Here is a 20186-nt window from a genome sequence, read left to right as displayed (position 1 = left end):
GGCCTGCAAGAAGAGCAAAGTCCTTGGCACAACTCACTAACAGCACCATGCAGATGGAGGCATCATCACTGAATCACAGGTGAAGAGTCCTCCTGGCAGGTATCTGTGGGTAGCACCAAGCTGGTTTAACAGTTTCTCTCCTACCTGCTGGGTGGCACATCCAGAAGCAGCAGTGGTGGGAACAGGGTGTACTGTGGGGTGATCCACCTGTTTCTCCACACACAGAAGCTGCTGCAATTTAGCAGAGAACATTTTACACCATTCCCAGCTGGTAAAGGGATAGCCTTTAAATCCCTTCCTTCAGATTACCCTGTAGCCTCAGGAATCCAGCCCTGAGACATCTCTGATCGAGACTGTAACATTTCTCCCAGTGCGCTGAAGTCTTACTGACTTCTTTGCTTCTGGGATGTTGCATCCCATGATTATTCCTCTGCTCCCTCTGGCTTTCCAGTTACTTTACACCTGCCTACTGCAGATACATAGAAACAAATTGCTTATATTTTCTTGCCTTCAAGAAAGCCTAATTTCAGTATCGCTCCCCCTCCCCTCCCCAACACTCCAGCAACATCACTGAAGGCAAGAACACAAAAACCGCAGAAAAATATATATATATATTTACACCCATAACTGAATACATAGATGTATTCAAATTCAGCAAAAATGTATCACATATACACACCAAGATACATCAAGAGAATACTAGGGGCAAGGCTGCCCAGGGCAAGATATACACGGAAAAGCACAGCCACTGCTACTGTAACGTCCTCCTGGGGAGTGTATTCAATAGAGGAAACGGCTCCAGGCATTGGGCAGAGCCAGATCACTATTAGAAGGGCCTATTTTTGTGTGCCAGCTGGCATCAATCACAAAGAATTTTGAAGTGGGAAATGTTTACCTTAAAAGAAAAAGTGCACGGAATAGAAACTGCTTAAGTGTTCAATTATCAGACAATTCCATAAGCTTCTTTTATATAAGCCACGTTATTAATTACGAGGGTCCTAGCCCTACAGTACAGAGATCCAGCACAGGAAAACACAAGCACACGTTGAAGCCCATCTCTACTTAAGGCAGCAATTAAGCAGACGCTCAATTCTAAAGCTTTATGCCCTGTCCCACTGACTTCTATGAGCAGTCACAGTACGCATTTAAAGTTAAGCACTCACACAACTGCTCGTGTAAATCGGAACACATTCCCTGCTCAAAGCTCCAAACCAGCACGTGTGTACTTAGTCTGCATTGACAGCTTTTGCAAGACCAAGCTCTTCTATCTTTTACTGCCCTATAAGTAAAAGCCACTTCACATCAGACTTCCCCTATCACCGCATTAGGACCCAGGTTGCCTTTCCCACAGCTTGTCCACAAAATGCCACCCTGTGAGGAATGCAGTGTCTGATGGTGGGAAAGCAACTTAACACATATTTTATTATTTCCTTAGAACTAAAATATGCTCCTTCTGTGAAATATTTAAAATTACAAAGATACGGGATTGCAGAATTCATCTGAACAGCCCATGTGCTACCTGCAGAAGGAAAGGACTGGAGAAGGACAGGCTCAAGCAGTGGGCTCACATGAACCAAATGAGGCCAAGCACAAAAGTGTTGCACCTCAGCCAGAGCAATCCTAGACGTGAGCACAGACTGTGAGAACAACTCCTCATTGACAGCAGCCCTGTGGGGAAGGGCTTGAGGTTCCTGATGGACAAAAAGCTGGACGTGGGTCAGTAGCAGAAGGCAGACTGTACAACAGGGGGTCGGGCCACATCCAAAGAGGGATGGCCAGCAAGGTGAGGGAGGTGACTGCCCTCCTCTGCTCTGCCCTTGAGGCCCCAGCTGGCATATGGTGACCAGCACAAGATGTGGTGCTGTTACGAGTGGGTCCAGAGAAGGCCACGAAGATGAGAGGATTGAATCACCTCTCCTCTAAAGGATCAATAAAGGAGCTGAGCTTGTGCAGCGTGGAGAAGAAAAGGTTCCAGGGAAACCTCGCTTCAGCATTCCAGTATATAAAAGGAGCTTATAAACAAGAGGGAGATCCATTTTTACAGTCTGATAAAAACGACAAAGGGGAGGAAGATTCAAGTTAGCTGTTCAGAGGAAATCCTTTACTTAGAGGGTGGAGAAGCAGGAGAACAGGCCTGCCTTGAGAAGCTGTGAATGCCCCATTCCTGGAAGCATTCAAGGCCAGGATGGCCTGATCTAGTAGGTGGGTGGTGCGATCTGTACAAGCTTTAAAGTCCCTTCCAACTCCTGCCATTCTACAACGAACCCCTGAAAATAGGGGAATAGAGTTGAAAAGATTCCTAGACTCAATGCTACAGGAACCCTGGCATAAAATATACACATGTGCACACACACTAAAGAGTGGGTTGGCTCAAAGCATCCCAAAGCAGAGTGATCATCTATAGAAAGTACTTGGTGCTGACAGTGGCAAACAGATGGATGGTGATTTTACAGATAGCAACAATTCAGCAATGTCTTCTACTTCTTTCTTTTTTACTTTGTGTCTTTCCTTTTCCCACTGATGTTCTTTTCCTGGATGTTGTTGAAGCAATAAAGCTCAATTGAACAGGAAATTACACAGTCAGCACCGGTTAGGAACTGAACCTGGGTATAATGTTTCCTTTGTGGTACCCAAATTCCTGGAAGAACAAAGGAACAAATCTTGCTCCTAAAGTTAGGGTCACATCCATATGTGTCCACTGTCTTTCTTCCACCTTTACAACTAGAGGTAGAGTCATTTTGTCCAGTATCTAAAACAGCATAATCCAGTTATATTGTTATTACATTAATATACAGTATCTATCTTGACACAAGTATTGAAAGTGCAAGGAAGTCTAACCAAGCCAATTCAATGACAAATAACAGTGTACCAAATGTCATATAAACACACCCGCGCACCCACACTCACATGTAGTGTATATATATATATATTTATAGATTAATTTACAGTATCAGAGTGTTGTTTAGATCCAGTGGCATGTGTAGAAATATAGGGCAGTTGCTGCTTTTCCTTTTTGTATTCTCTTCAATTCTTTATTTCCAAGATAGAGGGGTTGTGATCTAGGATTGCCAGAATGATCTTGTCCATATACTGTCGTAATCTGTAATTGATCTCTTCCTGTTCTTTAAGGGCTTCCATGAGCTGAAACACAACATTTCAGTTACTCTTGCAGAACAGTTTACAAAACAGCATGAATTCAGACAGGTAAGCGACAATCACCTGCCGAGATCACCAATTACCTCATGCAGTATTCTACCCCAGCCTCCTCCCTTTATCTCTGTTAGGAAGGATCAGCACGTTAAAGACCTTTATTATTTAGGAAGGTGGTGAATGGTCACCAACAGGAATCTTTTGCAGCTCATCTGAAATAGAAATTCCACACCTAACACAACAATCCATCCTGCACCCACACCACGGACCAACTTCCTCATCTCAGTGCAAGAACTTCATGGGGCTCAATTTCTACAAAAATTTTTAGATTTCAGTAGATTTGCACGCAAGCCTGATGAACAGAACATGTGTATATTGTTCTATATTCTGTATTCAGAACATACTGTCGTCCACTACACATCCAAGCTGTGAAAAACCCTTTAATCCCTCCAAAGATGAAGACAGATTGCTCTGTTGCCCAGAAGTGTCAATGCTCCATATCCTCCTAAAGCTCATGTGATCTGTGTCCATTTCCATAAGCCTTCAGAGAAGTCTCACCCTCAACCTGCAGCCCCTTACCTTCATTTCAATAATATAGGAAAAAGAGAACAATGAGAAAGATATACACTGGTCTGTGAGGTTTACTAAGGCTGGGTCACAGCTGCAAGGCACACTGCTCCTCCAGAGGGTGGTGCTCTCTGGTATTCTCTGCATGAGCCAAAGACAGGAAATTCCGAAAGAAAAATGAAGATCCATTTCAACAACAGCAAAAACCCAACTTGCTTTCATTCAAGTAGAGTTCTACGATTAAACAGCCTTTCTTCACGCTGCCCTGGTTCAGCAAGAAATCTGAGTATGTAATTCACTTTAAGAGACTATACAGGGGCTAACAGGGCCATTCAGGTAACACACTGAATAAAAAGGTTTGTCTCAAAACTCCTCTTAAAGAAGATGAGGGAAAGTTCTGTCCAGAAGAAGCAATTCATAGAAGTAAGCAATTCCTTTTAAACTCTTTTATCCCTAACTTGTCTTTGTCTTTGGGAACTTGCACATATCTGTTGGCCTGATCTCATGACCTATCCTGCAGCCTAAAGATGTCGTACCAGTTTGATTCAGCCCACATGCAAATGGTCCCCTCCAACACCCTTCAGAGCATTACCAGATTATCACCTGCACACTGCCTACCTTCTGCAAGAATCCAGCTCTGCTACAGAGCAAATTTAGATGTAAGTGAAAGCTCAGTACTGAAGTAACTTAGAACTAAATCCAGAACAGAAAATAAAATTTCATTCAAATAGCTGTAGCAATTTCTATAAGAAATTAATGCTGTAATAGCACAATATCCTGCAAGATAGAAGATGTTAAAATAAATCCACTGTAAAATAGTTCACTGACATTCTATTTCCAGTTTGAAGACAAAAGCGAGCAAGTTATGTTAAAAGGAATGCCCAGAACCACTGTTAAATTGAAACTGATTTTCTAACTTTCTTGAACTCCTAACAAAGCAGATTTTCATTTGTCAGCTTCAGTTAAATCAACCTGGACAGTTAATTACATTGAAAAATCCAGATTTTTGGATGCAGTACTTGATGAAGAAAGCATATTACCTCATCTCTCGATGCAGAGTCAATCTCAGCAGCCAGTGACTGAGCTTTTGTTTGTGTTGCAAAGAGATTTTTAGCTTCATAGATACTCAGACTAAGAATCTGTCCATTAAGATCATCATTTTGGTCACGAAGTTTCTGATTCTCCTGTTTAAGGATGAAAAAACTGCTTTTAAGTTCTTTCTACATGAATTCATGGGAAAAAAAAAAGTCATCTGGTGTGGATGAAACACAGTAAGGCTGCAAGTTAGCAAACAGCTCTTAACAGTGAGAGTCATCCCCTCCTGAACTGCAGGTGTTTCCTAGGTACGCAACAAGTTAAAACTTAATTATAAATTCTAGACAAATGTAATGCACATCTTAAGCTAAAGTGGAAGTGAGTGGGGATACAGACACCTTAAACAGCATACTGGCACATGCAGCTATAGGAATTTCTCTGAGAAATCCTGCACAGTTCATTTGGACTCACCCACAGAGTGTGAGGCCCTTCCCTGCTCACCTGCTTCAGCCGTTTTATCTCATGCTCCATTTCCACCTCTCTGGTTTTAGCATTGAATTCACTCACACTGGATGAGGAACTTCTCCCGCGTCCAGGACGCTCACATTCCAGCTTGTAGAGCTGCAAGTGCTCCAGTTCTTTTCGCAAGTCTTCAATAAGCTGCAGACAGGCAAGGAAACACGTCTCTCCAGCATCTGCATAACCAAACCTCCCTGGCAGCTCTGTGCTGCACCTTTGCACTGTGACAAAGGACAGACACTCAAGACACTCATACAACTCAAGACACTCTTCCCTTCTGTGGAAGGGCAAGACACCTGAACTGCTTCAGAGGTGGAAAAAGCTTTGATGTCTAAGAGGCATAATTCTTCTTTCAATCTTAGTATAGCAAATCTTACAGCATGCATTCAAGGCTTCCAGTTCTCAAAGAGTTGTAAACCCTCTGAGATCATCATTTATTAGGTATTGTTGCAACACTCATCACCCTGTGGGTATCCCTGTCAGAGATGCCCAATCCTACAACACGTTCAGCAGGTGTCATATTTTCAGCGTTCATCTTGTATGCCTATACTTTTTCAGAGGAGCTTTCATGCAGATAAGGTGCAATTGCCTGGTCTTACAACCTTCCTCATACCTACCTCCTGTGTGGCTTCCCTCTCTTTGTTGAATTCCAGTCTGTTCTGTCGCAGTTTGTCCATCATTCTCTTGTACAAATCCATCTCATCCTTCAGTCGCAGACTGGTGTCCTCCAACCTATCTGACATGCGTTGCCTTTCCTGGAATAAATGGAGTACTTTTACAGCTAGTTTGCAAGTGCACAAGCCAGCCTCAGCTTTTCAACACAAGTCTATAGACACATACACATCTCTGCTACACCTACATGACCTGTCATGCATCTCAGAGCACCCCTGATACTAAAGGTGACCAGTGCTACAACTCCAATAACATTCTTGTTCAGGGAAGGCCAGTTATAAAACCTGAGCCAACCACTGTATGAGTTTGCCTTTACACAAATCAAGCTGCTGTCAAATTGCACTTGCCATCAAAGGCAGGATCCACACTCAGGATTTTTGTTACCTCATCTAATCTCTCCGTTTGCGATTTCAGCCGCATGACGGTGCATTTCAGCTCACCATTTTCTTCTTCCAGTTGCTGAACCCTGTATCAATAACACAAGTCTCAGAGAAAAATGTCTCTTCAAGAATGCAGACATGCAAAGCTGCGTGCTCCAAAAGAAACATTTCACTTGCAATTGATAGAAAGATTATAAATTCAATCACAACTGGTGTAAAAAAAAAGCCAACAAATTAATTATGAATAAATGAATACAGAGATAAGTGCCTGGTACAGCTGGCCACAATTCTCTCCTTGAATCCACGCCAAATAACCAGCTAAGCCGTCTACATGGGCCATGTGGATTAAAGCATTAATGTAAAACATCCTCTGTGCTTTTGGACATTAGACATGCAACTGCACAGCCACTCTGTGGAACTTCAAACCTGTAACCATCTGTGCACTGTCTGGGTGTGAACAGCCTACATTTACATGCAGCGGAAGAGAACAAATTCATACACTGTCCTGTGCAGCATCAAGTTGTTTGTTACCTTGTATTCAGCAGTTCAATTTCGGTGCCTTTCTCTTTTTCATACTTGCTGTAAGCTTCTCGATGTCTCTTTATCTCTTCTTCCAGGGTTTGCTCTGCTGATGTCTCTTGGTCTTTCAATAGCTCTTCCAGCTCATGAACTCTAAGGAAGCCAGGTCTCATTTCAGTAACAGTTTCACACATTTTTAAAATGAAATAACGTGTGCAACTTCATTGCCTGCTTTCCTTCTCGCTCTTCTATTCCATTCTACTCTACATTCTCAACACTTGACCTCTCCTGAAAGTTCTCTTGGTATTCAATCTTCCCAACACATGCAGAGTGTAGCAGTACCCACCCACCCCCTCAGCAATAACCAGACTTCCATTCTACATGGATTAAAACAACAACAACAATAAAAAAACCACAACAGAAAAACAAGCATGGTAACCCCTTCTATTACAAAAATTCTAAGTTCTCAGTAATGGTACTAAGAAATTTTTTAGAAGGTATCTGCTTGCTGAAAATTTAGTAAGGCAGTCCTGTTCCACACTTGGACTTCTCACATGAAGCCTTATCTTGTTTTGTTCAGTCAGTTCTAAGGCAGAAAACTTGATCGTATTTCACAGAGATGTTCTTTGCCCTCAGCTTTGTTCTGGTTCTGCTGTGAGACAAAAAGGACTGGTTCCATGATTCGTTACCTGTGAACTAACTGCGTATTCTCTTGTTTCAGTTTGCTCTTCAGATCCCCGTTAGTCAGGTTATCATTTTCCAATTCTGTAACCTTTTTTTCTAGGTATGTTACCTGGAAGAGAAGGAAGTGGAAAAGAACTGAGTCTGAATCTCTTTTCACACATCCCTTCACTGTTTCTAATGAACATTTTGCCAACAAAGCCCCTTTGAAAAGACTTTGAAAAGACACCTGCAAAGATGGTGGCAAAATTAAGCTTGAAAGTAATCAGTGCAATGACACAGTAAAGAAGTTCAAATACAGTGGCTCCAGATCTGTACTTTCACAGTTCTCGCATTTTTCTGAAGCAGAGTTTTACTATTAATGGAATATCTTAAGACATTTTGAATGAACTACTTCAGACCACTCACTGCGAGCAACAGAGCTTCATCAGTTGATTCGTGTCTTGAGCAGGATTTGCTTTAGGTACATTTAATTGCAATGCACACACAGCTTCTCACCTTTTCAGTTATATCATTGTCACAGGAGTCTATACTGTCTCTGAACAGGTCTTCTGTGCTGCCATTACTGCTGCTGAAGTTGCTATTGTGGAAGAGCTGCCTGAAAGATCACAAGGATAATTCTTTTAATTGACAAGGAGAGAGGAAACAGTCCAGGCGCTGCCTTACAGCCCAGTTTTGCACTTTGCACAGATTTCAGTACCAGATGTTCGGTCATCTCAGTGACAATTACCTCTGCTTAAGCACAAGACTTACAAAGGACTGGTAACTAAACAAAGTCATACTGAGCACAACTAATGACGTTAGTTCCAGGTTGTGAGCTGTCTATTGGTTTTGTCTATTGGTTTTGATAGGATCTCTCATCAGCATTAGCAGTTTTTAAATTACCTAGGTTTATTCACACTACATACCAAGGTGTATTTGCTTTGTTAGAAATTTAAAGGTTGCCACTGTTCTTAATAGAGCTCTTCTCACTTTGGGGGCCTGCTCCAGAACTAACAGTGACTTCTGTGTTCTGTAATATCACTACAAGCATCTTCTCTTGAAAATGCATCTTGGCACATTTTTCTTTTCCTAAATTTATTCCTCCTCTCCCTCCACTGCTTGCTATTGAATTGTTAAAGTAGATTCCACAACTACTCAGAAAATAGTTGAAGATGCTTACCTTCCAAAAGCTGTGCTTGATATTTTCCTGTTAGGGCTACAAGGATACAAAAGCAACGATACAGGAATTAAACACTGAATTCGATAGCCATCAAATAAATCTCAGTTTAACCTCTGGCCAAACTGCACAATGAAACATAGTATTGGCTTTTTTCTTTTCAAGAAAAGATTTTGTGAACAATATCCACAAACAACTTGATCAAGGACTGCAGTTACTGACAGAGTGAAGATGAGAGGAGCCATGAGTTACTGCAATCGTTAATAAGTCAATAGACGAGTACTGTTACATTTAGCAGAGATTTGTGAGTGAAAACCAGAATGAAGTTAAGATTAGAAATATCACAAAGGAACACTGAGTTAGTGGACATTTATGTGGGATTCCCAAATTTCAGATGATTGTATAAACAGGTAGCTTGTCCTTCACCATTATACATCCCAGTTCAGCACAGGGACTGAGATACTTCCAATTTTTGCAGTTTCCTTTTACAGCCAAAGACCAGTTATTATCCAAAGGAGGGACTGCATTCCAGACAAGAAGATTAGAACCACATAAATGCATCTGGAGAGGCAAATATCTAGCTGCCTCTCTTGACAAGATGCCACGTCTCTGAGCACACTCAGCTGTACCAGAGCACCACTCTCTTCCAGCCACGTATCTACAACTCTGCTCATAAAACTACCAAAGATCTAGCCAGGCACAGTCTGGGCTTGAGCAGACTACTTGCTAGGGCAGGAATACTGTTCAGATCAAGTACTATGCTACTGTGTCAAGAGAAGAAGCAGTGCACTGTGCAATGGACTACAAAGACAGGCAGGGTTTACATTTAGTTTCTAGGGGGAGCTAGAAGCTCATCAAACGATTTCCTTTGAAAGCCATAACAAATGGTCGTTCTGTGTGCCCACCACAGCTCAGAATTGGTTGGAGTGACAGGGATAGAAATGTAAGGACAGCTTGTAAGAGCAAGAAAATGTGTAGGATAGAATGGAACACAAGGAAAGAAGGGGCTCTTTCTTCCTCTCTTCCTGTCATTAACTAGTTCTATTTAAAGGGAGCACTGCTAGAAGCACTGCCGTAGGCTGCTTACCTGTTTGCTTTCAAGTTTTTCAGCCTGGCTTCCAAATCGTTGAGTAGATTTATCTTTTTGCAGCACTGTGAGCAGTAAACATCCAGTAACTCGCTGTTATAAACATGCCTCATTTTTCGGGGCGTTTGGCCAGCACTGTTTGCAGGAAAGGAGAGATATTACTGGCTATAGTAACCAACTCACAACAGGTTTTCCTCCTGACTGTGTGTCAGAACCACAGACAAGGGACCTGGGAAGCCACCTCTCACCACAGGTCATTTACCTTAGAGGTAACAATGAGGAATGCTAGTTTAAGGCTAAGCCTACCTGTCTGAGCAGAGTCTCTACAGAGTATATATTCTGGGCATCAGTGGAGAGAATCAGTTTGGGCAATAGGAAGAATAGCACAAGACGCACAGAGTCCATGTGATGCACATAGCAAAAGCTGCTACATTTATGTTTCACCTCAGCAATATTCCCTCTCACATTCTGCCCATCTTCCCCCTGTCTGGCATGCAACCTGAAGAGTCCTTTCTCTAAGAGAAAGGCAGGAAGATGAAAAACAGCAGTTGGTCAGGAAGAAGTGACACAAAAGGAGAAGTGTGAAGCAGACAGGTAAAAAGAAGAAAATAAACTCAAATTAAAAGAAAGCAATCATGACACGAAATGCATAGAGCCTCAGGAATGAGAATGGAAAGGACTGCATAAACCTGAGAGATGAAGGAAGTAAGTCATCACCATGAAAGTGCAGCAGAGAGGGGTGCTGGCTCTGCATGCATGACCAAGGTGGTAAGGTTGGATTGCAGAAGTCCTTGAAACAGAAGGTAGCATGCAGGGGTTGCATGTGGAACAGTGGGATGGAGTGAGCTTGTTCTGTGCCAGCAATGAAGCACGAGATCTTCATATGCTTTTGATTCAAACAGACAAATCCTGGAAAGTCTCCATGCTTGTTTCTTCACCAACTCTGTTCACCCATTTCCTTGCATGGGGAAGGATTTTTAAAGTCTTGTTTCAAATCAGCCTGTCTGTACGTGGAACTTCATCTTACAGGATAACATGAAAGATCTGTGGTATTAGAACTCTAAGAAGAAACAACTCTCACAGATTTCTCCACTGCACCAGGGCTAATTTAAAGCATTAAGCTGGTTTCCGACTTGCAGCAAGTAACTTCCAATATTGACCCTTAACTGTGACACTTCCTGCCTGCAGCATTTTTATTTATTGATTGATTTATTTTTTTCCAGAAGATCCCAATAGAGACTATCAGAAACAAAGTTATTTGCCACAGCTCTGATTAACAAGTCTAGTCTGCTCACTGGAGGGCAGAAAGTGAACTGATAATATTTTCTTTCTGAGGCGAGTTTATGTAACCACTGGAAATTGCAGTACGGTCACTCAAGCTCAAAAGGAGAATAAAAATGTTTTTACAATGTTTGTTAATGAATAAGGAGCAACCTGGAAGATACAGATGAGCCAAGGTCAGAGTAGGCGTTGGTTCTGGTCTCATCATCAGGACAGGGGCTACTGGGAGTAAAATCCACATCATCTCCTTCCCCATAGTCTTCAAACTGCTCTTCATTACTGATCAGAGAGGTGGTGGAATAAGTGGAGAGGTCAGATGCTGCAGAAGGGTTGTGAGGACTTGTCCTGAAACAAGAGGTCGAAACATCTGGAAGGCCATCTTTGACAGCATCTCACCTCATATGGAAAGTTGCACCTTTTCAATTTGTCCCCTCACTCCACCTTTTAAATGGGTTACAAATTCAAATGACAAACACGTCTGATATGCATTGAGAAGCTACAAACAAGCTACCTGTGAGATGGGTTTGGATCAGCACCAATCACCGCACTGAACAGCGCAGCTCAGCAACTCTCAGTCATTGCTTCCATGTGGCGGTGAAGACTTTGCTTATAGGACTCTGGCTGAAGGCAAGAACTATGCAAACATCTCTAAAATGCACAGGCTAGTGACAGGAATGCGTACAAGACTGAGGCAGTGGCTGCATTCCTTAACCAGTTTCCCAGTAACCCCCATAAGCCTTTTCCCTACCAGCCATGAGCTCCAGCCACTCTCTTTTGCGTGGCCAGAACCACACTTCAGCTCACCATGTGCCAGATGATCTGGGATATGATAGTCACTAAGACCACAGATGTAATCTGAGGATACTTCCTGGTCCTTCCATTCATCATGAGAAAACGTGTCTTTCAAAGGAGATACGGACCACAAGAGAAGGCTGCTTTATGGCCACTAGTACCTAATGGTTGTGCCAAACAGGCAGGGAACAGCCCCACAACCAACAGAGCAATAGCAGACAAAGGTACACAGCTCAGCAGAACCAGGCACAGTGGCAGCCCTGACGGATGCAACTGGCTGTGGTAGCTGAGCCAGGCTCCAGGTGGACTTGGGGGAGATAGCATGCACAAACCAATGGCTGATACACAAACATAACCAGTCATCTGGCTCCAGAAACAAACAGCCTGGAGCCTCCTTGCACAGCAGCAGGCTGCACAACAGGATCTGCCCCAGGGCTGCCTGTCAGGCTTACTCCTCAAGAGTGAGAGATTCCCTACCCACAACAGATACTCAGTGACTTCTAGACAGCCTCCTGAAACTTGACTTTCTGCAAGACTGACTTTTTATTGCTTATGGCTTGCTAACTTGCCATATGATTTGAGTGATATAAAGGACTAATTGTACACATAATCTTTCAGAAAAACTGTTAGCCAGCAGATCCATTCTAAACCTCATGGCTCAGTGGGAAACTCTCCTTAACAGTTTTGTCTAACTGTTCTCTATTCATCTGTGACTTTGTCGTCATAAATCCTAAGTCATATAAGTTTTGCTTCTTCTCTCCTATGAGTGACATATAACCATATCTGTACCAACCCCCAAGGACAAAACAAGATTTTAGTAGCCACATAATAACTTTTAGGAGTTCCCAAACCCCCTAGATGGGAGGGGGCAGGATGCACAACATCACAACCCCATACATAAGAGCCTGAATTACACAGTTTGAAGGCAAGATACTTATTTCATAAGTAATATAGCTAATGTCTATCACTCTGAAGACAGGTGCTTAGAAGAACCAGGAGTCACAATGCAAGGAGAAAAGTTCAATGAAGAACTGACAAAAAATTTGAATTAGCTTGATAAAGTATCTGAGACTGCTAAGGCAAGTGAGAGAAGGCCAGATCCCAGCTAGCTGAGAAACACAGGAGAGCAGGAATGAGACTGCACAGAGAGCATCTGAAGTGACCAGAAAAGAAGACAAGTGAGGGAAAACTCAAGAGCAGCAAACCAAGATGACAAGTCAAAAGCAAGGAAGAAATTGCAGTGGCTTACAGAGCAGACCCAGCTGAGCTCTGTCCTGCTCTACTGCATTAACACAGCAAAGTGTTTGGGTCCCTTCCCCTTCAACCCAGCTTTTACCAGCATTCTCCAGGTACGCACCTGTAAAGAGTCAAGTTAGGATTACTGAGACACTCCTGTGTTAACAGCGAACTATAGTTATAGACGCACATGCCAGGACACCCTGTGTTAAACACAAATTACTGCCACACACTAATGGCCACATAAAATTAGAAACATGCAGAATTAACTTGGTACATGGAGCTGCAAAGCAAATCAGCAGTGCCCATATCTTCAGATAACTACACAGACAAAAAGCTAAAGCAATATTCCTCATATCATGCTGCTCTGTGAAAAGTATTTTAACTCCTGCACACAAAGGGCACAGGAACGCAGAAGGTTCTAAGTTTTGGGTGAAACCAATGAGTGATCCTTTTTGAAAAGGGACAACCCAAAATTTTCACTTCAACACACAAAACTTCAAGTCCCACAGGTGTCCACACGTCAGAAGCCAGGGATGAGGCTGTCCAGGTCCTCTAAGTGGCTTAGACATCTACCTCCCTTATATTTTAAATTGATATCCAATTTCTAAATCATTCAGGCATCCTCAGCCTCCCCAAACAGGAATCAGCCAAATAAGAGCTTCTTCCTCCTGGGTCCTTTCACATACGCCTCAGAAAGGAGGGCTGCCATGGGGCAAAGCCACCACTCACTTGTCACCATGCAGGAACAGGACACCAAGCATGCCATCCTTCTCCTCACTCCGACACACATCAGAAGCTTCTGAGCTCTGGGCACTCTCAATAGCACTGTCCATGTCAGACTCATGGTGAACCTCCTGCTGTGCTAGAGTCATTGTGTCCTCATCGGGGAAGAGCTCCGACTCACTGTAGATGCCTTCGTTGTCCAAGTAGGTGCAGTCCTGGATTTCACCACCCTAGCAAAAGAAGAATAAGAAGTCATTTAGTATCATTTTGCTGTTTTTTTTAATCTAGAAAGAGGTATCCTTTGTAACAAGATTATCACAGGACCAGCTCTCAGCCACTTCACGTGTTAATATGATCAACTGAACAGAAGCAAACCAGGTAAGTACAACAGCTTACTCTGTCTTTGATGCTGGGCAAAAATCTATATGACAGCAGTTAAAAACAATTATGGTAAGTCCTGGTGGCAATCAGAGATTTCAGAGAGCCAGGGAGAAAACATAAAGCTTCAAAGCCATCTGTTCCTGCTTCCTGGAACCACATCCTCATTGAGTATCAACTAAACTAAGGCGTCGTTCTCACTGCAACACTTCCCTGTTGCTGCTCATCCCCTCCCATTCTTGCCCCACGAACATTCACAATAATAAAGGCAAGCTGCTTTCTGAACCTTGAGAGACAAGGAAACAAAAAAATTATTTGATGAAAAAGTAAAGCCTAAGATTTCACTGTCCTTTTTTTTCCCATGTGGGAACACAATACTGTCTTGGCAGTTCCCATCCAGTGACACAAAAGCTACCTGAAGTCCCACAGCACTGCTCTGATCCAGAGCTCTGCTTTCACACTCACCTGCAAGACACACAGGCAGCTTTGCCTCTGAACTGCTGCCAGCAAGCAAAGACAACCACCTACTTAAAGCAGAGTTTACTGGCACACGTAACAAAGCATTTCATTCTGGAACACTCCACCCTTTGGTCCCTCAACCCTCCTGCCCAGAGCACTGCAGCCCTGCACTGCTGTGTGCCACAGCTGCTCCTTCAGCACTCACCTGCCTTCCAGGCATCCACTGCTGCCCAGGACACTCCTCTGCTTTTGCAGAACAGGAGAATCCGATGCCAATGAGAGCAATTTCTCCTTAGTGGCTTTTCCATCTCAACATAAGACTCAACCAGAAGCTGCAGCTCTCAGATTTGGACCAACTGCTATCAGAAATGCAGGCTTTGCTTTCCATTTCCTCCTAAAATATTTATATGCCCCCAAATCCTACCACTGACCTTTATGATATTCCAGCAGTGTCCAGGAGTGTTTGTTTACCCTAACATTTCTTCTTTGTGCCTCACAGGCGTAGAGCTCCCACTTCTCTTAAAACATTTAATGCAATTAGGCTCTGTCTGCCATTATAGAATTGCACCAGCTGGCAAAAGCCGGATCCAAGCTGGGAAAAGAGGCACCCAGCACACAGTGGTTCTGTGAAGCATGAGCTTGCAAATCAGGGCAGGAAAGAAGAAAAGAACTCCCGCACAGCACTACCTCCCAATTAGCATCTCTTTTGAGAGGTCTTGGAGAAGTCTCTGCTTAAGCAAGTCTTCACAGCACACAAATCTCACTGGTATTAAAGAAGCTCACACAAGGAAGTAAAGGCCAAGAAGAGATCTGTGTGGATAACACCATGCTTTTTTCTAATAATGGCATCCTAGATGTTCTCAAAAAAACAACGAAGTCCATAAGCAATTAAATGTGCACTGTTGTCCACAAAGACTAAGGGCTCACTTTTCCTCCCTATTACTTTCTGGCAGCCCCATGTACTTGTACTGGTGTTCAGATCCGCAGCTGCAGCACAGACTGTGCCATACACTGCAGTAACACCGCAGCCTCCCCACCTCCCTCCATTGCGCTGCCCTTCAGTGCAGCCACCACCACTCTGCTGATATGGGAAGCTTTTCTCCCACAGACATGCTAACCTTTAGAAAAACACAGGTGAAACACCTGGAAAGCAAAGAGCACAAGTTAAGGCAGCTGCCGCTACAAGAAGTCAGGATTGGAGCAATACCTTGCACCCACATGTTACTGACTAATGCTGGGAGATATTTACATGTGTGTAATTGTTCAGTGACCACAGTTTCTCACAGCAGCCCAGTTTCAGTTCTGCTTTACAGACCACACCTAAGGGAACTGAACTCAAGAAAAAGACGGAGCGCACTGCTCTCCTTTTGCTCCTCCACAATTAGGTACCTACAGTACTTCATGTACTAATTTAGAGCTTGGCAAGAACAAGCATTATTCAGGCAGCCCTGAAAGAGCTAGCTGAGCCCCAAGCATTGTGTTATAGATTAGGATACACTTCTGTCCTGAGTCACTTGTTTTCAGTGCACATGCGTGACCCAAAACCAGAGCAAGAAAGAAAGGGGTTCTGATGCCCTGCCTGTGAATCACTGCTGCTCTACGCAGCACCCTTCTGCGTGGGCTGAGTTAAGAGAGATGACGTTGCTGCTTATGGTCTTGGAATATTCACATTAAAAATATACTGAGTCAAAACGGTAGCAACACAATGTAGCTGCGAGTAGCAGTAAGCACTGAGTACTGAGCACTTCATCCAACCGGCTGCTTAAGATATCTTCAAGTGCTTCACAGGCAGCGGGCCAGGCTTGTGGAGCAACTGTTGAATATTCAGCAACAGTTTGCTCTATAGGAGCACCTGCTGCCCGGAGATCCGAGGCCACTTCACAGGAACTAATGAATTCCCTTCCTTGAGAGAAGCAATTGTGTGGCTGCATTGCAGACAGATGAGCAGGCACAGTCTGCCTTCACACAGCCACCCCAAACAGAAGCAGGAGCCAGAGATTCCCATGCACTGCTTCTGATCTGTGGGGCAGGAGGAGGCACCGATGCCCAGTGGGCACAGCAAGACAGCTCAGCCTTGCCTGCAGCAACCCAGCTAGGCTTTCCCAGGTTGGAAGCAATCCATAAAGCAGGCACACAGTGCAGCTGGAAGCTGTAACTCAGCTAATAGGCTGTGTGACACACATCAGTACGTTCACGCTGAAGAGCAGTCCCACTTAAAATTCACTCCCACCACAGCCCAATCACCAGCACTGCTGACACTTCCACAGCTTCAAAGTATTCCAGAGGGAGCAAGGAAGACAAGACGATCCGAGTGTCTCACCATCAGGCAACGCAATCAGCAGGAGCCAGCACCACCACATACAGCATCTGAACAAGGTCCCTCAGAAGAATCCTGCCCCTGACCTGTGCCCATCAGAAAGCTGAACCCATCAGCAGCAAGAGAGATGGAAGCCTGGGGTCCTGGGATCCCTGCACCCTGCCCTTCTATTCCTTCTCAGCAGAAGTGGTTAGAGATACACGCAGCAGCATGCCAGGCTTGGGGGGTCTCAGATAAAATAGTACTTACTGTTGCACACCCAGCACAGAGGAAACGCAGGCTCTCACCTTTCTTCAAGCAGCCACTGCACTCAAGTTGTCTCCTAATTACTGGGTGATGAAGGAGGGCGTGAAGCATTTCTAACCGATGCGTTCTAGAAACACACCACTCCCATATAAACGTTGGTACGTTTACACTACGTGAGATATAAACTTTTTAAGGCACACATTCTTCCCTCAACACATCCCTTTTTCAGCTGTCAGACAGGTGTGAGATGCCCACCGTTCCTTTGATCTAACTGAATAGGAGGAAACTGCCAGAGGAAGACACAGAAGCACTGCCTCTGTACCCAGAAGGAGCACATGGCTGCAGCCCCAACATGCTTTGCAGCCTTCACACAGCTTCCCAGGGCAGCATGGTGGGGAGCTGCAGTGCAAACTGCTTCCATCTCCTGCTGCAGCATGGGAAGGGCACCACGTTTCTCCAAAGAGCTGAGTTTAAAATCTCCAAGGGCTCACAATGACTGAGCAGAGTGTTTTTTACTAAGCTGCTCAAATAAGAAGCTATTTGAGGGCCACAAATTAGGTTGCTCAAAGCAATAGTTTCCTCTGATCATGTTGCTACTCTGGTCTAATGTTTGAAGCTCCATTTAAGGCAAAGCTTCGCACACTCCTGCTGCAGCCACTTTGTGGGCAAGTTTATCCCTGAGATCCAAACTACCACCAGGGCAACATGCTGGAGAGCCCCCAAGCAGGAACAAATTCTGGGCATGCTGCACGCCACATAATGTTTGCATCTCACACAAACATGCGATACAATTCAAGGACAGCAGGTTTGGACGAAGGGCCCAGGTCTCAGCCTCTGGGCTGCTGATGCTGAACCGCTTGAGCAGAGGTTCTGAAAGGCTGCTCTGTGTACAGGCTGGGAGCTGATGTGCCTTTTCCAAGGAGGAATTGCAGGCTGGAGCCAGCCCGGGAGCAGCAGGAGCAGGAATGTTTACTCCGCTACCTGTCACTGTAATTGGCAGTAATGGACATGCCAGACCTCATCACACACACGGGCTACATTCAAACACTCCTTTTCACAGGTCATTGCTTATGCTCTGGAAGCTTTAACATTAAAAGACTTTAGCAGACAGCTAATTTGATCCTCTAAAGAAACCAATAAAAAGAAAGGCTCTTTCCCAGCACTTTGAAGCTGCATCTCATCACTCCCCCGGCTGCTTCTGACTGCTGGGCTATTGTATGCTCACCAGTTGTCACTGCAGGCTCAAAGCAGGGAGCAACCATTCGCAGAAGGAGAAAACAACCCAGCCTGCAGCGTAAGGATGGGGCCAGCACAGCAGCCACAGAGTTCAGGATAAAACCCACAGGGCCATTTGGCACCTTGTTCCAATACCCATCAGGGCCACTCCTAGTCTGGACTGTGGGACAGCTTCCATTTCCTTTCATGCATCCATCAAAAGAAATGCCAAGTGGCCTCATGCTGACTTGCTGTTAAGGATGTCACAAGTATCAATTAGAAACTCCTTAGGTAATCCTTTCTACAAGCACAGGAACTAAACTTTACCACCTGAAGAAGTGTAACATCTGGGGCACAAAATGTTGGCTGTGCAAAGCTGCCAGCCCCCAGGAGCCACAGCCACCCAGCACAGCCCACAGCAGTGCCCCTGTACCCACTGACCTGGGGCAGGGCACCCAAGAGAGGCAGCAGGAGCTGAAACACACTCAGCTCAATATCGTCTCTGTGCAAAGCAGCACCAGTCTTTGGTTTGAAGGGCACAGGTATACAGCTACAAGGGGTGCTTCGTGGTATTTGCCCAAAAAGCTGCATAGCAGGTAGGGTGTGACAGCCTCCTGAGAAGCTGTGGCCCTGAGATGATCTCATCATAAAGCAATGATGAGAGAGGACAGAGAATGTCACACTGTGATTTGGGACCGTGTCCTGGGACTGACATTTGGGTCTGCCCTGTTCACATGCTGTTTTTGCGCCTGTGCAGCTACCACTAGGACACAGCCAACAGCAGCATTTACCAGCACGTTGGCCAGTGACGAAATTACAGAGGCTGCTGTGCCCAGCGCACCCCACAGCCAACCACAAGCCCAGTGTTGCAACAGCCCTCACTCACATGCAGGAAGCACAGAGCTGAAGCTCCCAGCCCGGATGCGCTGTATGGACCAGCCTGCAGACCAGGGGTCTGAGCAGTTTCACTTGTGCTATTTCGAAACAGTCCTGCAAGTGGACACTTGTACTGTGTCAAAGAGAGCAGGAGGCTGCTCACAAAGAAGCGTCTTTATTTTAAGCTTCTTAGTACAAGCACAGCCCAAGCACTCACTCTGTACTTCAGTTTAATTACCCATGTCCGTGAGTTACAGGATACCCTTCCCAGTCACTGTTTGCTGCTCAGGAGGCAGCTGAGCCCACGCCATAGCTTGTTTTCCTTGACAAGCCTCAAGGTCACCTAGTTGGGTGCTGGATAAACAGCAAAACCTTGCATCATGCCTGCCTGCAGGTGCTGCGGGCAGAGCTCCATGCACAGCGCTGGGCTGTGGGGAGGGAAAAGCCCTCCAGGAGCAGCACTGTGCAGAGTGAGGAGCAACACAAAGCATGCTGTGACACAGTGACAGTTCTGCCCATGTCTAAGCCCTTAACAGCAGCCCTGGTCAAACTCCTTTTCCACAGAGAGCTGGGGAACATTAGCATGTACTCCTCCTTCTATATTACTGTAAGCGTGACCTCCAGAAAATGAAGACATTTTAAGGTAAATAAAGGAAACAAGATTTTTGCCTCATACCATGTATTTCTGTCTTCCTACCCAAGAGGGATAGATTACATTACAGTCTATAAAGATGAGGAACAGTAATGATTTCAGATCCTAAAGGGTGGAGAAACATCCAAGCTTCCATAGCACAGAAAGAAATCCAACCACGCTTGATAATAAGTAGTTTATTCTGGCAAACAGAGGGAAAGCATTAAGGATGTGGCTTTGCTCTGGTTTATACGGAAGCA

At 44.6% G+C, this 20186-nt stretch overlaps 1 protein-coding gene across 8 annotated transcripts in view; it reads right to left on the bottom strand.

The window, feature by feature from the left end:
- Positions 1 to 2494: 2494 nt before the first annotated feature.
- RAB11FIP4 (RAB11 family interacting protein 4) overlaps positions 2495 to 20186 on the bottom strand; it is a 71935-nt gene continuing 54243 nt past the window's right edge. For 5 of the 8 annotated variants that reach the window (XM_072351655.1, XM_072351658.1, XM_072351659.1 and 2 more), the window contains 12 exons: positions 13811 to 14034; positions 11204 to 11395; positions 9770 to 9904; positions 8686 to 8721; positions 8022 to 8121; positions 7532 to 7635; positions 6855 to 6995; positions 6328 to 6409; positions 5889 to 6026; positions 5254 to 5412; positions 4758 to 4901; positions 2495 to 3141 (listed from right to left, as the gene is read on the bottom strand). In XM_072351655.1, the coding sequence (XP_072207756.1) occupies positions 3025 to 3141; positions 4758 to 4901; positions 5254 to 5412; positions 5889 to 6026; positions 6328 to 6409; positions 6855 to 6995; positions 7532 to 7635; positions 8022 to 8121; positions 8686 to 8721; positions 9770 to 9904; positions 11204 to 11395; positions 13811 to 14034 (1572 nt within the window). In that variant the 3' untranslated portion in view covers positions 2495 to 3024. The remainder of the gene's footprint in view (positions 3142 to 4757; positions 4902 to 5253; positions 5413 to 5888; positions 6027 to 6327; positions 6410 to 6854; positions 6996 to 7531; positions 7636 to 8021; positions 8122 to 8685; positions 8722 to 9769; positions 9905 to 11203; positions 11396 to 13810; positions 14035 to 20186) is intronic. The other 3 variants (XM_072351656.1, XM_072351662.1, XM_072351661.1) reach the window with 1 other exon arrangement.

Source organism: Excalfactoria chinensis, chromosome 17 (genome assembly GCF_039878825.1).
Source record: "Excalfactoria chinensis isolate bCotChi1 chromosome 17, bCotChi1.hap2, whole genome shotgun sequence".
Taxonomy (NCBI): Eukaryota; Metazoa; Chordata; class Aves; order Galliformes; family Phasianidae; genus Excalfactoria; species Excalfactoria chinensis.
The sequence above is the reverse complement of the archived record's forward strand: the minus strand, read 5'-3'. Positions and strand labels throughout refer to the sequence as shown.